The sequence below is a fragment of the Sardina pilchardus genome, chromosome 22 (genome assembly GCF_963854185.1).
Source record: "Sardina pilchardus chromosome 22, fSarPil1.1, whole genome shotgun sequence".
NCBI classification, from domain to species: Eukaryota; Metazoa; Chordata; class Actinopteri; order Clupeiformes; family Clupeidae; genus Sardina; species Sardina pilchardus.
The window spans coordinates 5,266,902-5,293,564 of NC_085015.1; the positions used below are offsets into that span (position 1 = coordinate 5,266,902).

Consider the following 26,663-nt stretch of genomic DNA (forward strand, 5'->3'; position numbering starts at 1 on the left):
TCAAGTCAAATGCACAGAACCCAGAATAACACAGAACTTTCTTTTTGTCTCTTTTGACTTTTGATGTGCTACATTCATCTGAAACTCACTGTTCTCATCATTTTTTTTTTTGCTTCTGCTTAAAAAAAGTGCCTTTTATCTGTTTGGCCTGAAAGCCCAGTTTACAGCCCCCATAGGTCTGGGGGATGTTCTGACATAACAGAAATCAAGACTGAATACAAGCCCCTTGCATCTGATTCTAAAGCAACGTATTATGGCAAAAACACAAGCTCAACTAGGTTTTAGATCCATAATATCTCGGCGGAGCATGCAGAACTGAGTAACCTTGAAGACAGGCAATTCAGTGCAAGCGGTGAGGACCTGAAGGTCATCTTGTGACCTTCCATGCAAAAACTCTCGTCAAGAGATCAAAAGCCCCAATCAATAAAACGTTGCACAATCACAAAGCCAAAAAGAGCAAGACTGTTTCTGTCCAAAACAAACATAAGGGAAAATAAACATAAAAGGTGAAATTTTACTCTGATTTTTTTTAACTTCCAGATTTCAAGATGTGGAAAAAAGTCAGAGTGAAATCCCGTGGAATGTTCAGAGTAAAGTCAACTCTCGCCAGTGATGAAAATTAAAAAGAAGAAGAAGAAAAAAAGAAAAACTTATAACACGAGAAATAACCTCAAGGTGGGCAGGCACAGCACAGCAACTTAAAAATACAATAACTCATGCAGGGTATACCATGTCAAAAACAGGCATGTGGACTTAGAGGTTATGTATGGTGAGTATGTGCATATTAAACAAATACATATATATATAGTATTATAGTATGTGTGCACTGGTTATCTTCAGTATTCATAATCTCACAATCAACTCATCATCTACATTATGTTACGGGTTATAAGAGTTATAAGTTAATGCATGTTAATTTCAAATTATGTTAAGGCAAATTTGTTTTCCCAAAAACAAGTTAGTGAAAATATCACACTCACTCGTGGCAGGCTCACTCAGATAGCTGTAGCGCTTACGTAAGGCTAGGGATGCAAAGGTGTGACGTCTGTCTGGTTTTTCAGTCTGGAATGACAACAACAACAAGTCCTATCAGTTCTCTGTCTGTAATGCCAAATAGACTCACTATACACTATAGAATAGTTCCTTAAATATCTAAATATATTTAGATATTTCTAAATCTAAATATATTTACCATCTTATTCTTAATTAATAAATATACTAAACTCTAAAATAGACCTTAGACAGCTTAAATTAATATGTTTTATCAATATTTCTTCGTAGTGAAATAGAGTGGATTACTTGTCACTGATTTACAGAGACAAACCTGGTCCACTGAAAGTACTCTCTCTTTATCTCTCTCCCTCTCTTTCTCTCTCTCTCTCTCTCTGTGTGTGTGTGTGTGTGTGTGTGTGTGAACAGAAATAATAAAAACTTTCTTCAAATATAGTGGACCAGTGTTATTATTTAGCCTATCAATTAAGCAAATTTGAAGTCAGAAGATCAAGTGGCTTTACCCTACATAATGTACTTGTGTTTACAAACCTTATCATTTATCATAATAGGTCTTCGGTGGACTTACATAAACCTTGAGCTCTGTCACCCAAATAAAACATTCCAGTTCACTAAGAGAGATCAATCTACATTGATTTCCTTTAATGAATTCTTTGGGTCACAAAACAGTCAAGAGATATTGATCGGTTAAGCCAGACAACAACTGCGCTGCACAGACATTCACTAAATTCTTATGCCACAACGTTAATTGATTTTTCTGAAGAAAAATGCAATTTTGAAAAATTCTAGATAGTATTTATCACATAAAAATATATGTAACTGTACATTGCTCTACGGCTAACCTTTAGCACTTAGCTCTCGATCATGACATCCAGGACAAACAGGGACATACAATGGGTAACTAAAACAAAAATGGCTGCCATATAGCACTTGCCAGGTCCATGCTAAAGCAGCTAAGATACTTTAAGCTGGTAAGCCATATGTACCCAAAGCTTCCCGAAGCCACATATACTAAGAGGAGGCTATGCGGAGCAGTGAAGAGCGTCCATAGATCATGGCCGCTTGAGAGTGAAGCCAAGAGAACATACTGTAGGCAAATCACAAGGTTGGAGGTGATGGGAGCGTATGTGTGCATTACCTCTTCCTCAGGATCTGAATCCATATCCTGTTGCGTTCCCAAGATGCATTGCAGAAACAGGGGGGAAGGTGAAAGGATAACATAATAGGAGAGCAGGGAAAAGAAACATCAGGGTGTGAAAAAAGGAGCGACTGACAGCGGCACTGAGGAAATAAAAAGCCACCGCAAAAGAAAAAAAAAAGATATCAACATAAAAATTGAGAACCAAGTATTAGGAAAAGAAAAAGTCGGCGGGGAAGAAAAAAAAAACATAATGAAATAGCCAACAGTCATAGCAAATAAACAGCACAGAAAAGCCACCACAGATTGAAGCCACTGGAAAAAGCACGACCTCCCCGTGCATCGGCAGCCATAAGCATGAGGCTCGCGAGAAACAACAAATCAAAATGGCTGATTCGGAGGGGGAATGGCCCCCAGAGAAATCAACTTGAGGAAACCTCAAAACAGATAAAAGACACATTTGGGCGGTTTCAGCCATGTTTGTAGTTTTTTTTTTGTATTTGGTCATTGTTTGTTTTGTAGTTCACTTTAGCCCTACTGACAACAGTCCTGTTCCTTCCCTGTGGATGAGGATGGTATGGCATGAGGAGGGAGACATGTGGTGATGGCCACTTACCTTCTTAAGCGCTGGCAGTGTGATATTTAAATTGCAAACAGCTGTCTGAGGGATAACCTTGGTCGGCTTGGTCTCTCGCAGGAAGGACAGGCGTCCGCAAGGCTCCTGGCTGTTGTCCCTCACCTGCAGTGCCCGAAGGGATAACAAGTGATTTGTCTGCATCTATAGATTCTATAGAGTGCTCGGGACTGTAAACTGTAAGCTATAAACATTTACTGATGTTTGATCGTTGTTCGCCAGCTGATAGTCGCTTTGGCTGAGAGCCTGCCCGAAGTGTAAATACAAAAGAGTAAACTGCTTCAGACCAGTGTCTCACACAATCTACTCGAACACCTATGGCTCCATTATATCTTGTCTGGCTGGGGGGACAAAATTACTAAAAATAACCTTGATGTCTATAATGTGAGTTCATCTCGATGAGTTTTGACTAATTGTGTTTTTTATAGATACACTCATTAATATTTAATGGCTGTGTCAGACCTGACAGGCTTATTTCTCTATGTTCAATTACCTTGTGTTAATTACCACACCTAATGACCCACCAAAGCTAATTTCCCTTTGGAAATTACAAACCCTACTTTCTTAGGTGTGAAATATCAGCACATTCATTCTTTACAGGCCAAATAGAGGCCTGTCTTTATTTTGGTCCAGGAATCTGAGTAACAGAAGATAAATACTATACGGTAATAGCGACCATCAGCTGTTTACATTATACATCAAGCCTAAAGGATCACTGGCATAAGTGCCTGTGTGCCAACTGTCTTTAAATTGATATTCTCCAGACTAGTATGTTATGTATTGTATTTAAGTGTTATCTGTTTTCTGTGCTATATCGGTGTGAGTTTTGATTAATTGTGGACTGTGTGACTTCAATAAAGACCAAACAAAGATAAAGTAAAAAAAAAATGACCCATAAAGCAATCCGCTGAGGAGGACGAGGTGTGACGAGAGAGTGATGATGCCTTACCTTCACACAGAATGGCAGACGGTTCTCTTTGAAAGCGTAAAAATTCAGCACCAGCAGTTGGCCCGCTTTGGTCAGAGGGGCCAGGTTGCCATAGCAATCCACATAAATAGGCCGTCCCTCCAGAACCTGCAGAAATTATTCAGAGAATCAGACGGAAAGAAAAACCCTAAATTCAAGTCATCGATACTTGGCAATCACCAGATCTGGGACCGAGGGCAAACGTTTTTTTTAACACTATTTTTACTACATGGAATGAATGTTTTTACTACATGGAATGAATGACAACAATTATATCTACTCCATTGACAAATGTCACCCCACTTTTAAAATCATCTAAAACATCCTTGAGTGACCTACTGTAGACCCACCATATCCCAACACATCACTCTATTCTTAGGGCCAGATCAAAGTCCAAATGTCCTGACACTGCTACACACATCAATATTTTTGCTGCGGGCGACCTCCTCGAAGATTGACCACAAATGGAAACATGGACTGAATATTGACCATAATTTGAAAGTATATCTACTCCATTAAAATGAATCAATCCACTGCTAAAATGATGACCTATAGTCCTCACCTCAACGTGTCATTCTATTCTAAGGCCAGATCAGGTAAATTCCACGGAAAATGTACATTTTGTCACGTCCATAACAGCAATGATATACCGTACCTTGGTATTTGTATGATGTGAATGATAACACATACTTTTTTTGTGCAATTTTCTCATGTACATTCTTCAGCCAAAAATATCAAATGCTCACATTTCTTGTAATCATTCACATCACACCATACCATACAATCAAATTGTATTGGCGTTATGGATGTTACAAAAAACATAACTTTCGGTGGAATTGCCCATCAAAGCCATGACCTCCTCCGCGACCCTGACACACACACCTCGATGTCTTTGCTGCGGGCGACCTCCTCGAAGTTCTCCTGCTGCTCCAGGGTCTTGTCCACCTTGTCGTCGGTCATGCAGAAGCAGCGCAGGCTGGACTCCACGGGGTCGTTCATCTTGGCGAACACCACGAACTTCGCCATGTAGGGCACGCAGATGAGGTCGCGGTACAGCTGGGTGGCCAGGCCCACGGTCTCAGGGATCTGATGGCAGTCCGCCAGCCAGAACCTTCCGGGAGAATTACGGAACGGACAAACATTTCAGCTTTCATTTCAGTTTAAGCACATTTTCTTACAGAGCTGAAAAGGTAAAAGTCCACTATTGGTAGTTCTTGTTTACAGTTTTGTAAACAAGAACTACCAATTCTTGTGTTCTTGTGTACAGCTTTGGATAATAGCGTCTGCTAAAAAAAATGAATAAATGTTTTTTTTTTTCTTTAAAAGAAGTACAACAAAGAGTGCTCAAAATTTACAGTATTTTATGAGGGGATCTGAAGGCAGTCTGAGCTAGAAGAGTAATGCAGGTTTATCACATGACCTCTGTAATGTAAATGTCTAATTCGAACGAGACTAGAAATCTAGAATCTAGAAATCTAGAAATTCCCTAATAATTATTACTTTACCTCATGTCACCCCATAAAACTAATCCCGTCCGAATAGGGCTATACACAATGCGGCAAATACACAGGAAATGACTGTAGCCAGTCAAGCTTGAGTTCAGAGAGTCTCACCTGGCTGACACGTTGGTGGTGAAGGAGACGCAGTCGTGTAAGAAGGTCAGTGGGGTCGTGCCCGTGATGTCCTCCCACTGGGCCGGAGACGTGCCGCCTGGAACACAAGCTCTACGTTAGCATCATCAATCTACAGTGTGTACTGTACACGTTATGTGTGTGTGTGTGTGTGTGTGTGTGTATCGTGCATGTAGTGCATATTGTATGTATGCATGCATGTATGTATGTATGTATGCATGTACTGTATGTATTTTTATGTATGTATGAATGTATGTATACAAATGTATGGCTGTATATATTTGTATGTATGTATGCATGTATGTAAAGTATGTATGTATGTATACAAGAATGTATGGTCGTATGTGTAGTATGTATGTATGTATTTACTCTATGTATGTATGTATATACGAATGTATGGCTGTATGCATGTATTTATAAATATGGTTTGGGCCGTGTGCTTGGGTGAGAGGTTTCCACAGTGGCTTTGTTCAATACGATCTGATCTGATTAGCCTACACAGTGCTAACTAAAGCCTCCCTTGCACTGACGGACTTTGACAAGATTTGGTAAAGATTCTTGAAAGATTGTGGTCTTTTAACTAATGCCCCTCATTCAACCTTTACTCAAAAGACTACAATATTTCAAGAATCTTTCCCAAATCTAGTCAAAGTCTGTCAGTCTAAGGTAGGCTTTAGACATGCACAATCACAATACAGCCACCTATTCACACTCGAACCAAATCAAGTTACACTGAAAAGACACAACATTTCTCCCAGTTACACCAAAACTGAGTGATGTGAATGAGGAGAGGCAGAGCGTAGCAGCATTGGGATTTCCTAACCCACTGCAGTGCAGAGCAAAGGCCGCTGTTCAATACATGATTTAAACTACGCTAATTATGGAAATCTTTGCATTATGAGGGTTTAAGGATATTGATCTAGCTGTGCAGTAAGTGTGAGATGTTGGTTGTTCGGCCAGGATCAGAGACCATTACAACTGCTGACTGCTGACTGTTTGTCTGTGTTGTTTTTATTATTTGTTGATTTTTGTTTGTCTTTGTATGTCTTGTGCCACGGGTACGCTGGCTAATACGCCGCTCCGTACGGCATTATCTTTATGTAGTGATTTGTTATTTTTTTTAATTTGTTTGTTTGTCTTGGTGTCACACTTGGTGGGCACACTGGTGACTACGCCGCTCCGTCTAGCCTCTGTTGTCTTATGTACCCTATGTTTCTTGTTTGTCTGACTGTTTGTTTTACAGCACTTTGGTCAACTGTGGTTGTTTTTTAAAGTGCTATACAAATAAATTGACATTGACATTGACATTGACTAATCTGAGGACCTTCCCATCTCCTCTTGCGCTGAAAACCACTTGCCTGTGATGCTGCAGAGAAGACGCAGGCAAGGGGCGGAGTCGCCCTTGTAGCCGTTGGTAACACCTTCGCCCGAGAGCGGCGGGACTGGTATCGTCATGGTGATGGGCTTGTGGAACTTCCTGCGGCGGGGCTCGACGGTGACGATGGGGCTGAACGTGGCCCTGTTGCCCAGGATGTTCTTCACTGCGTCATCGGGCACCGGCTGGGCCTGCAGGGAACGCAGCACGTTACGGGACGTTCACACCAACAACGATAACTAGGTAACTAGGTAACACTTCACTTGAAGGCATCTACATAAGAGTGACATGACACTGTCATGAACACATGAATCCTAACCGGCTGGCAGCACGTTACGGGACGTTCACACCAACAACGATAACTAGGTAACACTTCACTTGAAGGTATCTACGTAAGAGTGACATGACACTGACACTGACACTGTCATGACACATGAATCCCAACCCTAACTCTAACCCTAACCCTTACTTGTCATGACAAAAACCGAATGACACTTCATGACAGAGGCGTTATGTCAAATTTAATACGTTATTAAATTGTGCAGTTTGAAAGTATTTGCCAGATACTTCCAAAAGTGTACAGGTCCATCAGTGTGCTTTATTGTCAATTTCTCCACATATACTAACTAGCTGAGGAATCAAAAGTGTGTTTCTCTCTATCCCACGGTGCATTCCACAACAAACTAGAAAATCCTGGGCGGAGGTAATAGGACAGGAGGTAATAAGACAGACCTGGCCCCAGCCGTGGCGCGACTGGCTGGGGCACCTGCATCGCACGCCGGGCGACCCGGGTTCGATTCCCGCCCCGTGGTCCTTTCCGGATCCCACCCCAACGCTCTCTCCCACTCACTTCCTGTCTCTCTCAACTGTCCTATCATTAAAGGCATAAAAGCCCAAAAAATATACTTATAAAAAAAAAAAAAAAGACAGACCTGCAGTCCCACTCTGATCTTCTTGGTGAGCGCCCCCTGGGGGAAGGAGGCCTGCACGAGCGGCACGGTCTTGCTGGTGAGCAGGCCGCCCTCGGGCCCCATCTGGTTGCTCTCCTGCTTGATGCGCGACACCACGGCGAAGTACTGCGGGAAGTCCTTGGTGATGATGCGGCAGATGCGCTTCCTCTCCAGCTCCTCGGCGCTCTCCAGCTCTGCGGAAACGACACACAAGTGTGGCACACACACTTAGATCAGATGACCAGATACTATATACACTCTTAAAGTTAATGTGTTGAAAATAACACATCTCTGTGTCTAGATGAGGGCAACACAGTTTGTGTTCTTTCCAACACATTGCTTTTGTTATTTGTTACACAATACAGTATTGTGTTGTAAATAACACACCTTGTTGGCAAAATATAATGGTGCATTAGCAAAGATATAGCAGAAAGAAAAGCTTATGTGCGCATCTTTCCAGTTCTGGTGGAGTGTGCCACTGTTTTAATGTGTGCAAGTCGGTATGTAAATATAGTTTAAATATATCTTTTTTTCAAATCCCCAGGTGACCAGATTGGGAATCGGGACACCAGCCCAAAGCCCCAGAAGGAGAGACAAAAGAGCTCGTCGTGCACGTCCGGTTCTTCTGCTCGGCCAAACACAGAACAAACGAGTGGGTTTGTGATTTGACGCAGATGCTTGTTTCACAGTCACATTCTGACCAGGGTCCTTGCACAACTAACACTTAGATAGAAACGATAAACAAAAGGCCAACTAAAAGCTTAGTTGTACTCATGCACACATCGACTGCCAAACAATTGAGCCAACTATACAAACACTGTGAGTTGAATCAGATGTTTGTTTGACGCAGGCACACATCTTAACCTGCCAGGTTAGACTCCCGTCATTATCGGAGACCGCTTCTCAAAGTTATCAACGACGATTGAATAAATAGTCATCACGTCTCTTTTAAACAAAAGAACATTTTATAAACAGTATCTGTTAAAGTTAAGTTAAAAACAGATGTACAGAGATAGGCCTATCAGCACAGAGCAAACAGTGTTCTGTCCAGAAGTCTAGCACATCCACAGCAGACTGTGGACCAGCACTGCTTGAGCAAAAGGCATTGACTTGGACCTCATCATTGTTTCATCTAGCATCTAACAAAAACACTAGATGAGCACATATCCTGTCACTTAATGCTTTGTATAAACTCACACCAAAGAAACGGAGCAATCTCTTGAGCACATGAGAAGCAAGAGTTCTTGGTCTCTGCATGTTTCTGAGTTGGATGGCAAACACCATTTCTGCTCCAGTTGACACGGTGATGAATTTGACAGGAGGAGACAGATGGAAAAATTGAAATCCCCATCTGAGTGTGTGAGTGAGTGTGTGTGTGTGTGTGTGTGTGTGTGTGTGTGTGTGTGTGTGTGTGTGTGCGCGTGCGTGTGTGTGAGTGTGTGTGTGTGCGTCTGTGTGTGCGTCCGTGTGTGTTTGGGGGACGGAAAATTTCTGTTTAATACCAGGAATTCTGCTTTCCTTTCATGAGCCTGGGAAAGAAAAAATGATGCTGTGTGGGTTACGTGGAACTGGAGGAGATGGAAGGTTTACTTTTGAAGCCGCACATCGAGATTCAGGAATGCTGGACTCTGTCATAACAAACATATGCACTGCCCACACATCCTCCAGAACGTTCCGGCCCTGGGTGACTGACTTTCTAAACAATACGCTGATGACCGTGACGTTTTCACGGTCCGCCCTGACTCTCAGGGAGGACATCTAGCATCAGAGACACCCCTGAGAGACGAACCGCTTCAATTTCTCAATCTATGTGAGGTGCTTATTTAGTCAATGTGAAATACTTGTGTTTGGTCTAAAGCTATTAAAATCGCTGCCAAACCACAATTACGCATTTAGTCTATGAGGTAATGAAATCAGACACTGATAGTACAGTGCACTGGAAATATTGAACTTTTTTAGCCTGAAGACACAAGCGATGCATTCATATCACCTCCAGTTTGTCCGTTTCAGTGACTAAACAAAAGCTGGTTACACTTCACTTGAATGTATCTAAATAAGAGTGACATGACATTGCCACAAACATGTCATAAACATCATAAACAAGTCACAACCGTTCATGACATAACGCTTCTGTCATTAAGTGTCATTCGGTTTTTGTCATGACAAGTTAGAGTTAGGGTTAAAGTTCACGTGTCATGACAGTAGATACCTTCAGGTAAAGTGTTACCGAAAAGCTTGACCATTGTGACATATCTCACATTTCACGAGAGAGGCGCAAACGGAAATAAAAAACGTGACAAACACGCTTTCCAGGCCAGTGTACAGGCGACTGTACGCTCCAGACGTTCGGACCTTAGATAGATAGATAGATAGATAGATAGATAGATAGATAGATAGATAGATAGATAGATAGATAGATAGATAGATAGATAGATAAATAGATAGATAGATAGATAGATAGATAGATAGATAGATAGGTAGATAGATAGATAGATAGATAGATAGATAGATAGATAGATAGTTAGATAAATAGATAGATAGATAGATAAATAGATAGATAGATAGATAGATAGATAGATAGATAAATAGATAGATAGATAGATAGATACTTTATTGATCCCCAAGGGGAAATTCAAGAGCAAGATTCAGTACCTTCGTCCATGCCGTTGAGCAGCTGGTTGAGGTCCTGGATCTTGCAGTCGTACTGGTGCTCCTTCCAGGTCTCTCCGTTCTCGCTGCGCAGCAGGATGAGCTCGCGCTCCGCGCCCCGCATGGAGCCGAAGTGCGGGATCTCCACGATCACCGGCCTGCAGCGGGGGGACACCACCGCACAGGGGGTTACAAGTGAACACACACACACACACACACACGCACGCATACACATGCACACACACACACACGCACGCACGCACACACACACACACACACACACTCTCACACAGAGATATTCACACAGATACTCATACAGCATATGCATACACATACACATACACAGTCTCTATGTCTCTCTCTCACACACGCACACACACACACACACACACACACACACACACACACACACACACACACACACACACACACACACACACACACACACACACACACTCACACAGATACTCATACAGCATATGCATACACATACACTGTCTCTCTCTTTCTCTCTCTCTCTCTCAAACACACACGGACACACAGACACACACACACACACATAAATATCCAAAAAGTAATAGATATCCATGATTTGGGGATGGGGATGGAGAGAGAAGCTTGCTTGCACTGATGATAGTTGTGCGATGTCAATGGGTACATCCACACAAGATCAGAGAAATCTCACGGGGAAAATGAACCGGCCCTGGGTGACTGACTTTCTAAACAATACGCTGATGACCGTGACGTTTTCACGGTCCACCCTGACTCTCACGGACGACATCTAGTATCAGAGACACCCCTGAGAGATGAACCGCTTACATTTCTCAATCTATGAGAGGTGCTTATTTAGTCAATGTGAAATACTTGTGTTTGGTCTAAATCTATATTAAAATCGAAAAGAAAAAAAAAATGTTTTGCTGCCAAACCACAATTATGCACTTAGTCTATGAGGTAATGAAATCAGACACTGATAGTACAGTGCACTGGAAATATTCAACTTTTTGAGCCTGAAGACACAAGCGATGCACGCATACTGTATCACGCATAGAGATGCTTTTTCCACCTCCACCTTTGTCCGTTTCAGTGACCAAACAAAAGCTGGTTACACTTTAAGCCCGGCGCCCACCAGAAGCGGCGTTCAGCGGTGTTCGGCGGTCTGGGCTTGACGCGCAGGATTTTAGAATAGTTTTCTGTCTCTCTCTTTCTCTCTCTCTCTCTCAAACACACACGGACACACAGACACACACACACACACATAAATATCCAAAAAGTAATAGATATCCATGATTTGGGGATGGGGATGGAGAGAGAAGCTTGCTTGCACTGATGATAGTTGTGCGATGTCAATGGGTACATCCACACAAGATCAGAGAAATCTCACGGGGAAAATGAACCCTGCAATTTCAAACCCTCTTACAGCACATCTCCAGTGAAACATCTACAGAGGCCAGAGACAGAATGACTCATTCTTCACCACTGGCCACAATTACACACCATCTGATACCGTCTGTCTGAAATTTAACTTGACATAGACTTGACACTCACACACAAACATTGTGTTGCACTATATTTAAATATGTGTCATGCTATTTGATATATTGTCTTTTTTTGTTTTGTAGGCCTGATGATCAGCCAGAATAAAATTCCAAAGTGAGTTACAAAAGATTAGTACTATATTCAAACCCTGCTCCTGTACTATCCATATGACCTACACTACAGCCTACAGTTTTAGGAAGGACACACTGTTCCTCAGAAGTAGCCTAAAATCATGGAGGTACTGCACCGAACTGGACAGAGAGTGGAAGTACCCCCCACTCATGTCAATGGTCCATGCTAGGCTTGCTACTTCAGCTAAAAATATTCAAAACTCACCGCAACCATCTTTAAAAAAAAAAAAAAAAAAAAAGCCTTTCACAGTTCATTTCCAGCACCATCTAGAATTAGCCAATTAGGTGACAGCTTACAGATTGAAACAACATAAAGTAGCCTACAACGGTATGTTGTCGATGCGGATGGGTGGTTAAGATGGCAATCTCCTGCTGGGAGGATCAGCCAATCCACATGGATTGACATAAATTGTTGCCATCAGGCCCCGGCAGTGGCGCAACTGGCTGGGGCACCTGCACCGTACGCTGGCGACCCGGGTTCGATTCCCGCCCCGTGGTCCTTTCCAGATCCCACCCCAACTCTCTCCCACTCACTTCCTGTCATTCTCTCTACTGTCCTGTCCAAATAAAGGCATAAAAAGCCAAAAAAGAAATCTTTAAAATAAATTGTTGCCATCAGAAATACGGCAGCTAATTGGCTTAATTGTTTCAATGGGTGCAGAATTGAGCATATGTCGGACGCCATTTTTAAAGATGGTGGCAGCTAGCTGGAATGCTAACTGGCTGAAGCTAACCATACACTCTCCAAATCCTGACCCCCTTGAGTATAGCGTAGCATCCCGCAGTACTTCAGTGTGGGTCGGGATCAGCGTAGCCTAGCATCCCTGCAACACAACACTGTGGATGCAGAGAGGGTGTAACTGCACAAATCCTCTGAAACCACATTGCGTTTTCATTCCGCTAATAAAAGGAGATTATGGCACAGAGGCAGATATGATGGCTCGTAAACCCTTCCCTCTCTAACACTGAGAAACACAGGCCGCAGACAGTGTTGCCAGATTGGGTTGAGTAATTTCCATTTGTCATAGAGAACCATTGAACTAAAAATTGTATTTGCCCGCCTAAAGCTTATTTTCTCCCGACCCATGAAGTCAAAAAGAAGCCCAATTGGGCAGGCACCCGCCCAATCTGGCAACACGGGCCGCAGAGTGTGATCCGTGACACCGCTGGGAGAACACGCTGTTCTGTTCTCTTTCACCAGAGGTGGATTTCACGGCTTCCGTGGCGGACAAGCGTGAGACTGAGAGAGAGAGAGAAAGAGAGAGAGAAAGAGAGAAAGAAAGAGAGAGAGAAAGAGAGAGCAAAGGAGAGAGCCCTGTGTAAACCCTCTGAGGTTGAGTAAACAGAGCCCCATGTTTACTTCAGCAGAAAGGTACTGTAAGCGAAGCTCTGCTGAGTCGACGACTGTCAAATTTCAAAAGACAAATTCTATCTGTTCGCATTGCATTCCTGTGTGAGTCATGACGGCTAAAACACTAATTGGGTTTATTCATGAGTGACTAATCGACCGTGGCAGGACGGGAGCTGCTGTTCGTTTGAGAAACGACACGGAGAAAAAAAGTGCCAACGTGTTACATAATTGATGGCTTCCCTGTGAAATTGAACTGGAACGTAATGGCATGAACACTGCAAAAAAAAAACGACAGCTTTGATGCTGTCGTCAATAACGTCAACTGATAACATGCATTTGATTGAATTAACTGACAGAGAAGGATTGGCCGATTGCACGGTATGAATATTAATTACTGTAAGTGTGCTGAAGGAATACATGATATAGACCAGGTGACCGACTGTGTGTGCAACAGTGAACATCTTCTCCGTGCTTCCTGAGACAGCGGAATGCCCAACTTGGGTAAATGTTTTGTCAGTGTTGCCATGGGAGACAGGGCACACTGTTTTCGGAGAGCAAATGCAAAGGCCCCCTCATGGCCCCGTTAAAAATCGAGCTCTGCGGTTAGATGGTCAAGAGAGCCTGTACGTCAAAACATTTCATCAAAGTTTCTTCCAAATTTCAGTCGTGAATGAAAACCACGGTAAGGAGGTTATGACACAACACAATAACTACTTCTAGTTTTTCCCAGGGAATGCCCCCCCCCCCCCTTACCTACCCCCAACCCCCACCATCCAAAACAAATCAAACATGAGCATCAAACCAAAATCAATCTCTCTAAAAGTGAAAAGAGGATGGCAGCCATAACATGATAGTGAGATGGGTCCATCATGCCCTGCAAAAGCGCAAGTCCAGGAGTTCGCAGCCAAAGTCAGCCAACCCGTCTGGGTCAGCTTTCAGAGACCGTCTTGGAGTCCACTGAAAGCTTCAAACCGAACCCATGGAGGAGGTGACGCCAACTTAAATGAAATCAACTAAACGATAAATAAATGAACAAATAAAGCTAGAAGAATTAACTAAAATAATAATCATAAGAAGAAGAACAGCAGTACTTAAAAATTAACAAAACAAATAAAAAAAAATCTGCGAAGGCGGGTGGGCATCTGCTTGTTTCTAAACATACAGTCCTACCCAATAAATTTTGTTCCTCGCGGGCCGAGCTGAAGGATTCGGCTAACCAGCCTCTCGCCATCACTGAGGGATGGGAGATTGCGAGGCAGGTGGAGTTTACTGAGCGGCAGCATGAGCAGAAGGAGGAGGAGGAGGAGGAGGAGGAAGAGGAGGAGGAGGAGGGAGAGACACAGAGAGAGGGAGGGAGATAGAGAACACAGCTGTCATTCCTGCAGGGATTGGGAACGTCGTCTCAAAGTACCAGCCGATTCAGGAGCAGGGGTGGAAAACTCCGCCTTCAGAGAGAGTAAAAATCCAACTGTGTCACTTTACCAGCTGAGTCTAGTGAGCACAACAGCTCCTCCCAGCCAGGTAGGTGTCAAGTGCACAGGTAGAACCGCTGCACAGCATGACTTTCACTCTCTGCAGCAGGATTTCTCTCTCTCTGCTCAGGAGCGGCTCTGGCCTGTACAGGACCCCTGGGTCATGTGGACCGAATAGAGTGCGTACTGTAAGTGAAGGTGTCACCTTAACCAGGTAACGCGATTTCCTGTTCTAAACAAACGACCTGCAAGTGGCATCTTCTATTGCCTCACCGCGTTGTTGCTTTCAAAATGAAAATAAACGAATTTTAAGCGGTAATAATCACTACCATGTCGAGGAGTTTATGTATACTTCTGGTGTACAAAAAGGAGACGTTCACGCTAGCATGAAAATCAAAGTTTATAATGTAACGGCAAGCTGGGCTAATCTATGATTACGTGAAGTTAGCTAATGTCAATTGATGTCAACTCGTAAATTAAAACAATCATCTGGCATACGATTTCACATAGTGAATTTGGTTTGTTTAGAACAGAAATTCGGTTGTTATGGAAACGTGACATCCCACTTACGCACTCTATTCTGGGCCAGGTTAGGGCCAGAGCCTTGCCAGACCAGACCCAAATCAGAGCCGGATCAGAGCCGGATCCAAACCGGAATCAGCAGGCATCTGAGTCTTTCTGTTCTGAGGGGAGGCTGATAGAGGTACTAAACACCTGCACTCTCAACCCTCTCATCTGCTTTGGGAAGTTAACGTAACTTCCGAGTAAACTTCATAATACCTCAGTGTTTGTAGTTTTTATTAAAGCTCAGCTTTAAGTTGTGATAGTGTATCAACCCTCTCATCTGCTTTGTGAAGTTAACGTAACTTCCGAGTAAACTTCATAATACCTCGGTGTTTGTAGTTTTTATTCAGCTCAGCTTTAAGTTGTGATAGTGTAGTGTGAAACTATATGGACTACATCCATCCTCATCTACTGTATGACCGCTAAGATGGAAGCAGGAAGCTACAAAAAGAAAAAGGCAATGGAAACTAGCGCTAGCGGGCATCTATTACCAAAAAAGAGGGGGGAGGGGGGGGGCAGAGGGATCTTAGTGCTCTTTGAAACAACACTTGCCTATCTCAAAGAAAAGAACTAGGCATGGTAGGAGTGTGTGTGTGGCGGGGGCGGGGGGGGGGGGGGGGGGCATCTATGGGAATGAACGTAAGAGATAAAGCATGAGTATAGAGGTGCTCAAGTAGAGAAGAGAGGTCGGGAGTGGGTTGGGGGCGAGAGGCAAGAGGACCCCAAAAAAAAGACGACACCACCAGGGACAGGAGGGGGTGGAGTGGAGGGGGGGGTCGGCTGGAGAGACTCACCCCAGAAACTGCGCTCCGGCTGGGCCCACCTCGACCAGGCGGCTGGCGAGCCCTTCGCCCTCCACCATGGGCGGCGGCGAGGCCAGCTTGTGGCGCTTGACCAGGCGGCAGGTGATGCGCGTGGGCGCCGTGCACTTGCGCGGCGGGATGATGATGCGCATGCCGTTGTGCCGGCTCCCGCGCATGGAGCCTCCGCGCGCGTCCACCATGAAGCTGACCAGGAACCTGGACACAAGGGACGGGGAATAAGGGAGCGAGGGAGGGAGGAAGAGAGGAAGGGAAGAGAGAAGATGAAGAGAGGAAGACAAATAGGATATACAGACAGAGAGAGAGAGAGAAAGAGGGGGAACAGAGAGAAAAGGAGAGGTTGTGGTAGACAAAAAGACAGTGTAAAAAATACAAGTCAGTGGGTGACATTGAAAAGGTAAGCAGATTGTCCTGCATCTGTGGCTATCAATGATGACCTTTCCCATGCTGTGACTATAAGAAAACACACACACACACACACACACACACACACACACTGAAAAACATCCAGGAAGAAGAGAGTGTGTGTGAGTAGGGGAGAGAGAGGAGATGGAGTTGCCTATGAATCCTCTGGCCTGGCAGTTAGTTCAAATTTAGACACAAAACTGTTTTCACTCCACATAAACCAAAACATGGATGAGACAGATTTGGTCAAACACAGCGGTGAGTTAGACCAGACCACAGTTAGTCGTTACTGTCTGTGAACGCTGCCAAGAAAGAACACTCATAGCGAGAGAGGTGGTCAGTATTTCACTGGTGATCAATATCTTCTGGAGTCACTGAGGAACACACAGAATTTTCATAGAGTGGGAGAATGGCATTCCGTGCCTCAACCAATCAGAAGTGTGAAAGAGACTGGTGGGGTGTGGTCAGGTTGAGAATGCCCTTCTGACATATCGGTCTACAGGTTGTCATCTCATAGCAATTAATATGTCTCATATCACTTATATTATTGCTAAAATATAAACTTTTAACCTGCCATTAAAAAAGACCTTTTTTTTCTAAGTGGTTGTCTGTTTCCATTTCTACCTACAAAGTATCACTTTATTTAACGAGAGGACAATGTTACCGATTGTTTTGAGCTGGGTGCTAATTCTCTGTGACTAGATGCACATACATACTGTAGAGGTTAGTGAATGAGAGCCTGTGCCAACACAAGTCTAGGCAGTCAGATGGGCGACCGTAGCCAAAGGTATCTGCAGCAGGGATCTTTGCATGGAACATAGCCACTGCAGTGCGCGGAACAGGAACAGTGCTAAAGGCCTAGAGCGTTCTAAGAAAACTGGTATCTAAATATAAAGTCGACAAAAAAAATCCCCATGTTTATCAGAACACAAAACACTCCTTTCTTCTAGACTGAGAATCTGTCTCTGGGACGCTGCCCTGTTCATGGTGGGGACAACGACGAGGTTAAAAGTTTAAAAATGTGCGGGCACTGAACTCAATCTCTGTGGGATTATCTATATTAAATCTTACTTCTGCTTTCTGAACAAAATGAAGGCCTGGCTCCTTCTGTTACCACAAGAACTACCGCCATGACGGCTCGATTCATCTAGAAAATAAATAAAATAAAATACAGTCCTTACAGTCTATGGTCCTGCTGGTTGAATATAGAATTTAAAATCTAAAGTTCTAGTCGTTATGATCTTATTGACGCTTCTAGCGTTAACCCTATCACCGTAAAAGAGCAAGAAACATCTGGGTGCAGATGTGTGCCCAGTCTCTGTCGAACGTGTCGTTATTGTGAGGCATCTCACAAGATGAAAACAAGCACAGACAAAAACAACAAAAGAGGGTGAGAGAGAAAAAAAACGAGAGAGAGGAATAAACGAGAGAAGAGGTATATAAGAAGAAGAAGAAGAAGAAGAAGAAGAAGAAGAGATAAAAGGAGAGAACCGTGAGCACAGGAGGGTCACCTGGAGTCATACTGAGGAAGAGGAGAGGAGAAGCTGTAGGAGAAGAAGACCAAACACATGAGGAAATGAACGCTGGAACACCAGAGAGAGAGAGTGTGTGTGTGTGTGTGTGTGTGTGTGTGTGTGTGTGTGTGTGTGTGTGTGAGAGAGAGAGAGAGAGCGCTTCACTACAGTACACTGCAGCAGAGGTAAACAACAGAGAGAGAGAGAGAGTGTGTGTGTGTGTGTGTGGGTGTGTGTGTGTGTGTGTGTGTGTGTGTGTGTGTGTGTGTGTGAGAGAGAGCGCTTCACTACAGTACACTGCAGCAGAGGTAAACAACATCAAGCCTAATCGCTCAACGTAAACAACTGCATGGCTGCATGTACAGTAGCTCTGTAGTCAACATGAGACATATGACAGTCCACAGACGAGAGAGACAGAGAGAGTGAGTGAGAGAGAGAAAGAGAGAGAGTGTGTGTGTGTGTGTGTGTGTGTGTGTGTGAGAGAGAGAGAGAGATAGAGAGAGAGAGAGAGAATAAGAATGTAATGGGATAAAACTGTATTCAGGATTGGAGAAAGGAAAGATTGTACAGAAATGCTAGAGGATGATAGAAAGGAGTTGATGGGTCACTTGTTTAAAGAAAAGACAAAGATAACTGATCACAGGTTTTCTTACAGTATAATGAACCGATACACACAAGCACACATACACACAGGTTCATCTGCGCACACACACACACACACACACTCTTACACACTTACCCTGAGTGGACGGGACTAGACACCAGGTTGACATTGTCCAGTGTGTCTGCTGCCCAGCTGTACCTCCTTAGAGAGTCCGTGTCCAGTTCCCTGGCTGCAGCAAGATGCTATGGGGCACAGAACATGCTGAGTGAATGTGTGTGTGTGTGTGTGTGTGTGTGTGTGTGTGTGTGTGTGTGTGTGTGTGTGTGTGTGTGTGTGTGTATGTGTGGGTGTGTGTGTTTGTGTGTACTGCATATGATTACAGCTAGATGGACTATTGCATGCGTGCAATTATGCATGTTATAGTTTGTATGTGTGTGAGAGTTTCTGAAAGAGAGTGTGTAATAGTAACTATCTGTCATATCTGTGTGTGTGTGTGTGTGTGTGTGGTGTGTAAGTAAGTGCAATGTAACATAGGATGCCTTGACCCCTGCATTGAACGAGCACATTCTTGAAATGTAAATGGGTAGCTTATAATAGTGCCACTCACACACACACACACACATACACACACACACACACACACACGCCCACAATCTAAGGGAACAGCGCATTCTCACCGCACATGCCTGTACCATCCAGAACTTATGGGGGAAAAAGGTTTGTAGAAGCAAACAAAGATTCAAACTCAACAGCCAACAAGGTGACAATGATGGGGGTGGATCATTTCAGTGAGAAAAAACAAAACAAAACAAAACAACTGCATTGGTGAACATCTCAATGCAATCTAAGGGAGAAGTGCTGCTAGCAAACGCTAACAGGGCTAATGGAGCCAAACAAATAGACCCAAGGCATTAAAGACTCCTCGGAGCGGAGGGATCAAGCTGGCTGAAGATGCGCTCTGGCAAAGCGTGTGGTTTTGCCCTCATCTGTGCCACAGGGAGAGGGAGCAAGATGGCATGGGGAGAGCAAGGGGTCAGAGGTCGGGGGTAGGGGGTCAAGGGCAGGGGGGTCTCTTGTGTGTCCTGTACCTTATTCTGGTGGTCAACATGGACAGGCGTCTCTTTACAGAGACCCTGAAGCATTTCAAAACAGAAACAACAAACAAGAGAAGAAGTTCTTCAACATATACAAACACACACACACACACACACACTCATATCTCATATACTGCACAGGCAAAAGTCTCGCTGAGAAGACTCAAGACTGCTGCTAAGTTGCTTTGGTGGGGGACAAAACCAGAGAACCACTGTCCAATGCCCATCCACGATATAGTGGACGTCTATAACGATATAGTGGACATCTACATATAACGATATAGTGGACGTCTATAAGGATATAGTGGACGTCTGTAACGATATAGTGGACGTCTACGTATAACGATATAGTGGACGTCTATCAATCTGAAGGCAATCATGGCTTACTTCCATTCATCTCTGTCAGATACTATGACTTGACGTGCTGTATGCCAAGATCACCCCGTTTTAGAGGGAAGGGGGGTGTGCCCATTCTATTAGGAGGGAACACATATATTTAGCAACAACTGCAACACGTCAGAGGCCGTATCCATCTTGTAGTGAACCATCAGAAAACATGTATGCATGTACAGCTTGTTTCCTGTATACGTGGATTGAGTTTAGTACTACTGTAGACTAAAAGAGTTTTTATTGTAGTGTTTCTTTTAGTCTCAAAACAAAGGCTTAATCCATGAATGGGAAACTAGCCCATGATTAAGTGAATCTGCTATGTCACTATTCCTTTAGGCAAGTTTCATTCACCTCAGGGAATCGATTTAACTTTCTGACAGCAGAATGACGTCACAGTCATTTCCTCCATAGACAATATATATACAGTATACACACGTATATATATGCCTATGATTTCTTGTAGGATTTTCTCAGCCATCATCATCAGCAGCAGCAGCAGCAGGATTTGTCAACACTAGTCCCCCCATCTAGTGCTTCACTTGAATAAGCCACAAGCATGGACGTGCAGACAGCACCTCAGACGCCTCCTGTAGCTGGTCTGAATGGGACTCGTGTCCTTCAGCCACAGTTCGAGGAAAGGTTATGTGCGGTTTGAGTAAGTTGTAGTTGCAGCTGGAGGTGTTGGGTGTGTTTGTGTGTGTGTGTGTGTGTGTGTGTGTATGCCATGTGCGCGTGCGTGTGTGTGTGTGTGTGTGTGTGTGTGTGTGTGCGCGTATATGTGTGTGGGGTACTTACCGATTCCTTGGCGGGGGCTAGGATCTCTTCGATCATCATGCTGTCGCGGGTGAAAGAGCTCCTGTTGAGTGTGTTGGACCTGTCCGAACTGAAGGAGCGCAGGCTGGTGTAGTTTACACGTTAGCACACCGCACACGGCGGAGAGGACAGGGGGGCGTGGGAGCGGAGGGGGGAGAGGGGAGGGGGGAGGGTGCAGGGGGTAAGGGTGGGGCCAGGGGGGGCAGGGCAGGGCAGGGCAGGGCAGTGGGACAGGAGGGGGGGGGGGGGGTTTGGGGCAGTGCAGGGGGCATTTATGGAAGGGGCAGGGTAGTGATGATGGGATGAACAGAGAAAGAAAGAAAGAAAGAAAGAAAGAAACACACACCCACACACAAACAAACAAACAAACAAACAAACAAACAAACACAAACAAAAAACACGGCGATTACTGCATGCAACCTCCAGGGAGCACGTGAACAAGTCACAAACACAAACAAAAACAACCCTCATGGCACACGAGGCACAGAATGAGCTCTGAAAATGGAGGAAATATGCATGGAGTTTTTCTTTTCTTTTCTTTTGGTTTCTTTTGTTTTCGGTCTGAGAGAACATGATCGAGAATGACACTGAAAAAACATGGAATAATTTATTTTGAAGGAGTCGGGAGAGTGTGAGGAGCGTTTGATGTAGAAGATGGTGTAATAGAAGACAAATGGACTTCCCCTCAAATCAACAGACAAGTGTGATGATGGGACAAAATGGGATTGAGAAGTGAGTGAGAGGGGTGAAACTAATGCAAATATCACCTTTTTGGTCTGCGCTCCAAAAAACGACATTGCATTTTGAAAAGCGAAAACAGCTGTGAGAGAGACCAACTGGTGGTGACGGTATAGCAACGATTTTCTGAGCAAAGGGGCTGGGGAGCGAGTGAGGGGGGGGACGCAAATAGATTTCTATTTGCAGTTGGGGTGCTTTTCGAAGGAGCGAGGCTGTGCTCGTAATTAACACAGGACCCTGAAGCATTTGGGGCGGTGAGAAGAGGGAGGGGTGTGGGGTCCACGCGAGTGAGAGCTCGAGGGTTAGCTGAAACTCTCTCTCTCTCTCTGTCCATGGCTTTCACCTACAGTGCAGTCCTCATAACAGTGACAACTCTCTTCAACAAATACAGACATCTATATATCATAAGTATAAGTGATACCTACGGGGCCTTTTTCTTATGCAAGACTTCTACGAAAGTCTTTAGAATTGAACAGACTTTTTTTTTTTCCTTTTTTTTATCAAAAGCGATTTACAGTACATGCCAATTAATTAACAAGGGCCAAGGGTTAAGTGCCTTGCTCAACAGCACAATGGTGGAACCTGGGAACTAAAGCTGGAAACCTACTTTTCAGCCTATGCATGCTAGCCCAGCTCCTTAGCCACTACACTACCAATGCCCGAATAATACATAATATCCTCATATATTTTTACTGCTAAATGTACTAGTCACACATCCAAGGTTTTTGGGTAACAGGACTGGTCTGTTTGAAGCAAATCAGGAAGCAATCTCCAAAACTGAACAAATTGAAGATTCTGAGATTTAAAAAGTTGTCGATTCTTTTCTTCCAGTTCGTGAAGTTATCCCTGGAGGCTACATGGTGAGGCATCTCATTCCAAAACAAGCCACGCTGAGGAATACCGTGCCGTGCGCAGAACACACCAAGCAACGACAAGAATAATGCTTACAATACAAGCATAAACAACAACAACAACAACAACAACAACATGCCTTTATCAACACTTCACTGACTAAGCAAAGGACACACCACCGAGCAACAAAACTTAATCCAAATTAAATAACATTAGCCTCAAAAGAAAACATCACAATCAAAATTGCAGCACTCCACAGATAGAACTCAAAATGCAATGCTTAAATAAAACATAAACCAACAACAACAACAACAACGACAATGACAACAACAACGACAAAAAAACAGAAACCCTCCACAAAGGTTTTGTCTTTTCAGTCAGACGAACTGGCGTAGAGGGGTAGAAACACACCACGAGACATGTTACCATGGAGACTGTAATGACCAGGGCGGGGGTAATAGAACACAGCTATAGAGCAACACCATGCCCTCTTACCTGACTTTAGGACTAGCGTAGGCAACACGGTCAGAATGGGGTGGGGTGGGGTGGGGTGGGGTGAGAGGGGAGGAGGGAGAGAGGTGGAGGAGGAGAGAGGTGGAGGAGGGGGAGAAAAGAGAGAGAGATTGAAAGCAGCGATCTGGAGTGGAGCTCGAGCAGGTGTGGCGTGATACTGGATGGCTCGGGCTTTGCTTTGCATCACGCTAGTGCTCTCTGATGTGGCAGGGATCAGCATCAACGTCATCTTCATCATCGTCATCATCGTCTTTCTCATCAGACATTGAGATTAACAGGAAGTGGGTTAAAACAATTAGCCTACTGCTAGCCTAAAAGGTAACTATGGGCTAACTGGTCTAACCCACTCCCAGTGAATTATGCTCTAAGCTAAATCTGCCCTACAAAGCAAAAAGGCAGTAACTGCATTTTTGGTTGAAAATTAGTTATCATCATATTCATGACATTTGACAAGTTGTTATGAAGATTGATATGTACCAAAAATAAGCTAATGTAAAGTCACTAAACCTCCACATGTCCAATAACCCACCTACTACAACTACTTAGGCTGGACAACAGGATAACTGAAAAGGTCATTTCTTTTCAGTTTGCACTCACGTACTGTAGTTACTGCCTTTTTGCTTTGTAGGGTCAGACTAGGTTATTGCACACACAGAGTGAGAGAAAGCTGTGCATCCCCTTATGCAGGGATGACAAATAAGCTAATTTTTAAAAAATGTCAACATTTTCCTTAAAAGGAATTTGCAGATGTGTCTCCATCTGTGTTGAGCATTTCATAATGTGGTTGTTTTTGCTTTGGTCCTGTGTTGGTTGTAATTGGACAGGATTCAGGAATTCTCCCATATGCTTGTATTTACAGACTAAATAACATGTGAAGAGGCGACTGTTAAGTCTGACTTCATGGTGGAATGCAAATACGTGTTTTGAGAAACAGCAGCTGTCTGACAGTTGTGAGGTATATAATCAAATCAGTGACTTCCAAAGGATTATGAAGTGTCACTTGAAGTCAAAACAGTGCACTCCAAGGAGGATATGACCTGCCAGTAAGACTCTAGTTGATTGGCTGTCCGATCAGAGTGCACATGGAAATGCAAGCAGGCTATTGGCTGGGTCGAAATAAGGCAAACACATCTGGATTTCACTCAGCATTGAGACAGGAAGAGATGTTTGAGTTCCAGGAAAGCATTCACAGCCCCAATAGTGTCATTAACTCAATACTGATCGTCAAAGGAGAATTTTGGCGTTTTTTTTTCACACAGATCTGTTTCTTGAGGTCACTGAGTACTGTGAGTGTGAAAAAGTAAAAAACCTCTGAAAATAACCTGTTATACTGTAGCTTGAGTTCCTGCAGCCAAGCAGCTACAGTCCTCCACTTTGGGGGCATGAACATACGGGGCTCATGAACATGCCCCCAGAGAGATCTATGTTAAAAAAAATCGCCAGAAGTTCTCTTTTAAGATCAACTTCAAGCAGGACAGAACTCAAAACATCGAGCTTCATTCGGGACAGCAGTGGCAGACACCCAGAGGGGGGGGATCAGCCCCAAACTCCCACACAGGCTTTGGTCTGACGCGTGAACTTTTGTGTTTGCATCGGCAACAATGCTTGAGGCAGTGACACTGAAAGGCGCTCCAGCTTCCTGTGTTCTGGTGAATGGCTCACGTGCACGGCTCGTACACTCAATAGGACACCTTTACAGGCTGAGAGAGATAATGAGTGCATCCTGTCACAACGATTGGATATTGAGTTCACCCTGTCAAACAATTGGATATTATCAGATGTTCCCCCCCTGGGACAAAGAGGGGGATGGTTTGCTCCCACACTCAGCTGTGAGTGTGTGTATGTGTGTGTGTGTGTGTGTGTGTGTGTGTGTGTGTGTGTGTATGTGTGTGTGTGTGTGTGTGTGTGTGTGTTTCTGTTTGTTTTGTAGGTTAAACATTAGCGATAACATGACCCCTACCTTTCCACAGCATTGACAGTACATTCAACACTTTAGAAGCTGATTTATGAATATACAGTAAGATCAGGCTATTTCGTTCTCTTAGATACAGAATTGAGAAAAGCGATAGTGACACAGAGGAAGAGAGAGAGAGAGAGAGAGAGACAGAGAGAGAGAGAGAGAGAGAGAGAGAGAGAGAGAGAGAGAGGAAGACTCTGACCAAACTAGCTCCGCCATTGATTGTCGTTGTCTGTCTATATGACCTCTTTTCGGGAACATGGCTGCCATGTTTGTCGCTCTTCACATAGAGTGTGTAAGCTCTGGGATAAAAGTGCGATAACATATTTTACGAGGGGCTGTCAAAATGTCGTCTCGTCAGCTGCTGGCCAAGGACCATATTTAGGAGCAGCTGTACTGCCAACTGTCAATTACAAGCAGAAAGGAACAGGAAGCACACACCTTGTCACAGCACCTATACTGTGCTCTGGTACATAAACAGATTGCCTGTAACAAGACATCAACTCATCGTGTGCACAATCAATGTGTAGAATCTGTGAAAGGAGCCTTACGTAATACATTTACCCATTTATCCAAGGCAACTTAAAGCAATAAATAGCAATAGATAGCAACAGTAACATTTAGTAACACCATACTAACATGTAAGCTACAGAGCTGCAGCTACAGTCAGCAGTAGAGTAACATTTAAGCTCCTGTGCAGATAAGACCATAGAATAAGGTGACCAGATGTCCGAGACCAAAACCGGGAACATAATCCCAAAAATGTGAGGAAAAACAGGGACATTTTCAGTTTGCCTATCAATCTGATTGAAATACATCAAAATGTTATCTTCGAAAAAAGGGGACATAGGTGGTTTTTCTGTGTTCCTGGGGACAGGCAACCAAAACCGGGGACGTTGGGTCACCCTACCATAGGATTACCACTGCATCTGTCAATACTAGTACTAGAGGATAGGAGAGCCTCGTTTTAACTACCAGTCAAAATGTTACATATTCTCATATTGTAGTTACATCTGCATGATAATCTACCAGGTCATCTCTTTCATTTCCACTGTAGTCTCTTCACTATAAATAATCTCAAAGTGACTTCCTGTTGAGACTACTTGACAACTGACTCAGAAACTGACTCTCTCCCACCTGATGTCAATCCTGATGTCTGCGAGCTACTTTCAATCAAACCACTTACAGTCACTGAACTCATGGATGTTACACTCACTGACTTGTCACTGACTGTCAAAAGCCTAAGTTGCTGGATACCAAGTAAAGTTCCTCTGCTACAGAGGACGTCTGGAGCGAGTGTTAGCGTTAGCACTGCTGTTGCATGTGGGGCAGGTATGGACTCTGGATGAGAGGGTAGCTAAAGAGGAACAAACCCGACCTCTTCTGAACCTGAGGAGGTGTCAGTAAACACACAAGCTTTTCCAGTGTCTGTGCATGTGTGTGTGAGTGTGTGTGTGTGTGTGTGTGTGTGTGTGTGTGTGTTCGGGGGGTCGTTACCTTGCTGTCCGTGCCCCGATGCTGAACCCCACGTAGCCCTCCTGGGGGAGCGAGTC

At 44.0% G+C, this 26,663-nt stretch overlaps 1 protein-coding gene across 1 annotated transcript in view; it reads right to left on the reverse strand.

The window, feature by feature from the left end:
• Positions 1-26,663, reverse strand: part of ank3b (ankyrin 3b) — a gene marked incomplete at its 5' end in the record, with an annotated part of 48,703 nt that overhangs the window by 21,972 nt on the left and 68 nt on the right. Inside the window, 13 exon segments of the mRNA XM_062526157.1 lie at positions 981-1,062; positions 2,150-2,176; positions 2,766-2,888; positions 3,733-3,858; positions 4,633-4,861; positions 5,364-5,460; positions 6,740-6,947; positions 7,689-7,900; positions 10,359-10,513; positions 16,204-16,428; positions 18,889-18,995; positions 21,033-21,135; positions 26,608-26,663. The exon segment at positions 26,608-26,663 is cut by the window's right edge and continues 68 nt beyond it. Of these exon segments, the coding sequence (XP_062382141.1) occupies positions 981-1,062; positions 2,150-2,176; positions 2,766-2,888; positions 3,733-3,858; positions 4,633-4,861; positions 5,364-5,460; positions 6,740-6,947; positions 7,689-7,900; positions 10,359-10,513; positions 16,204-16,428; positions 18,889-18,995; positions 21,033-21,135; positions 26,608-26,663 (1,750 nt within the window).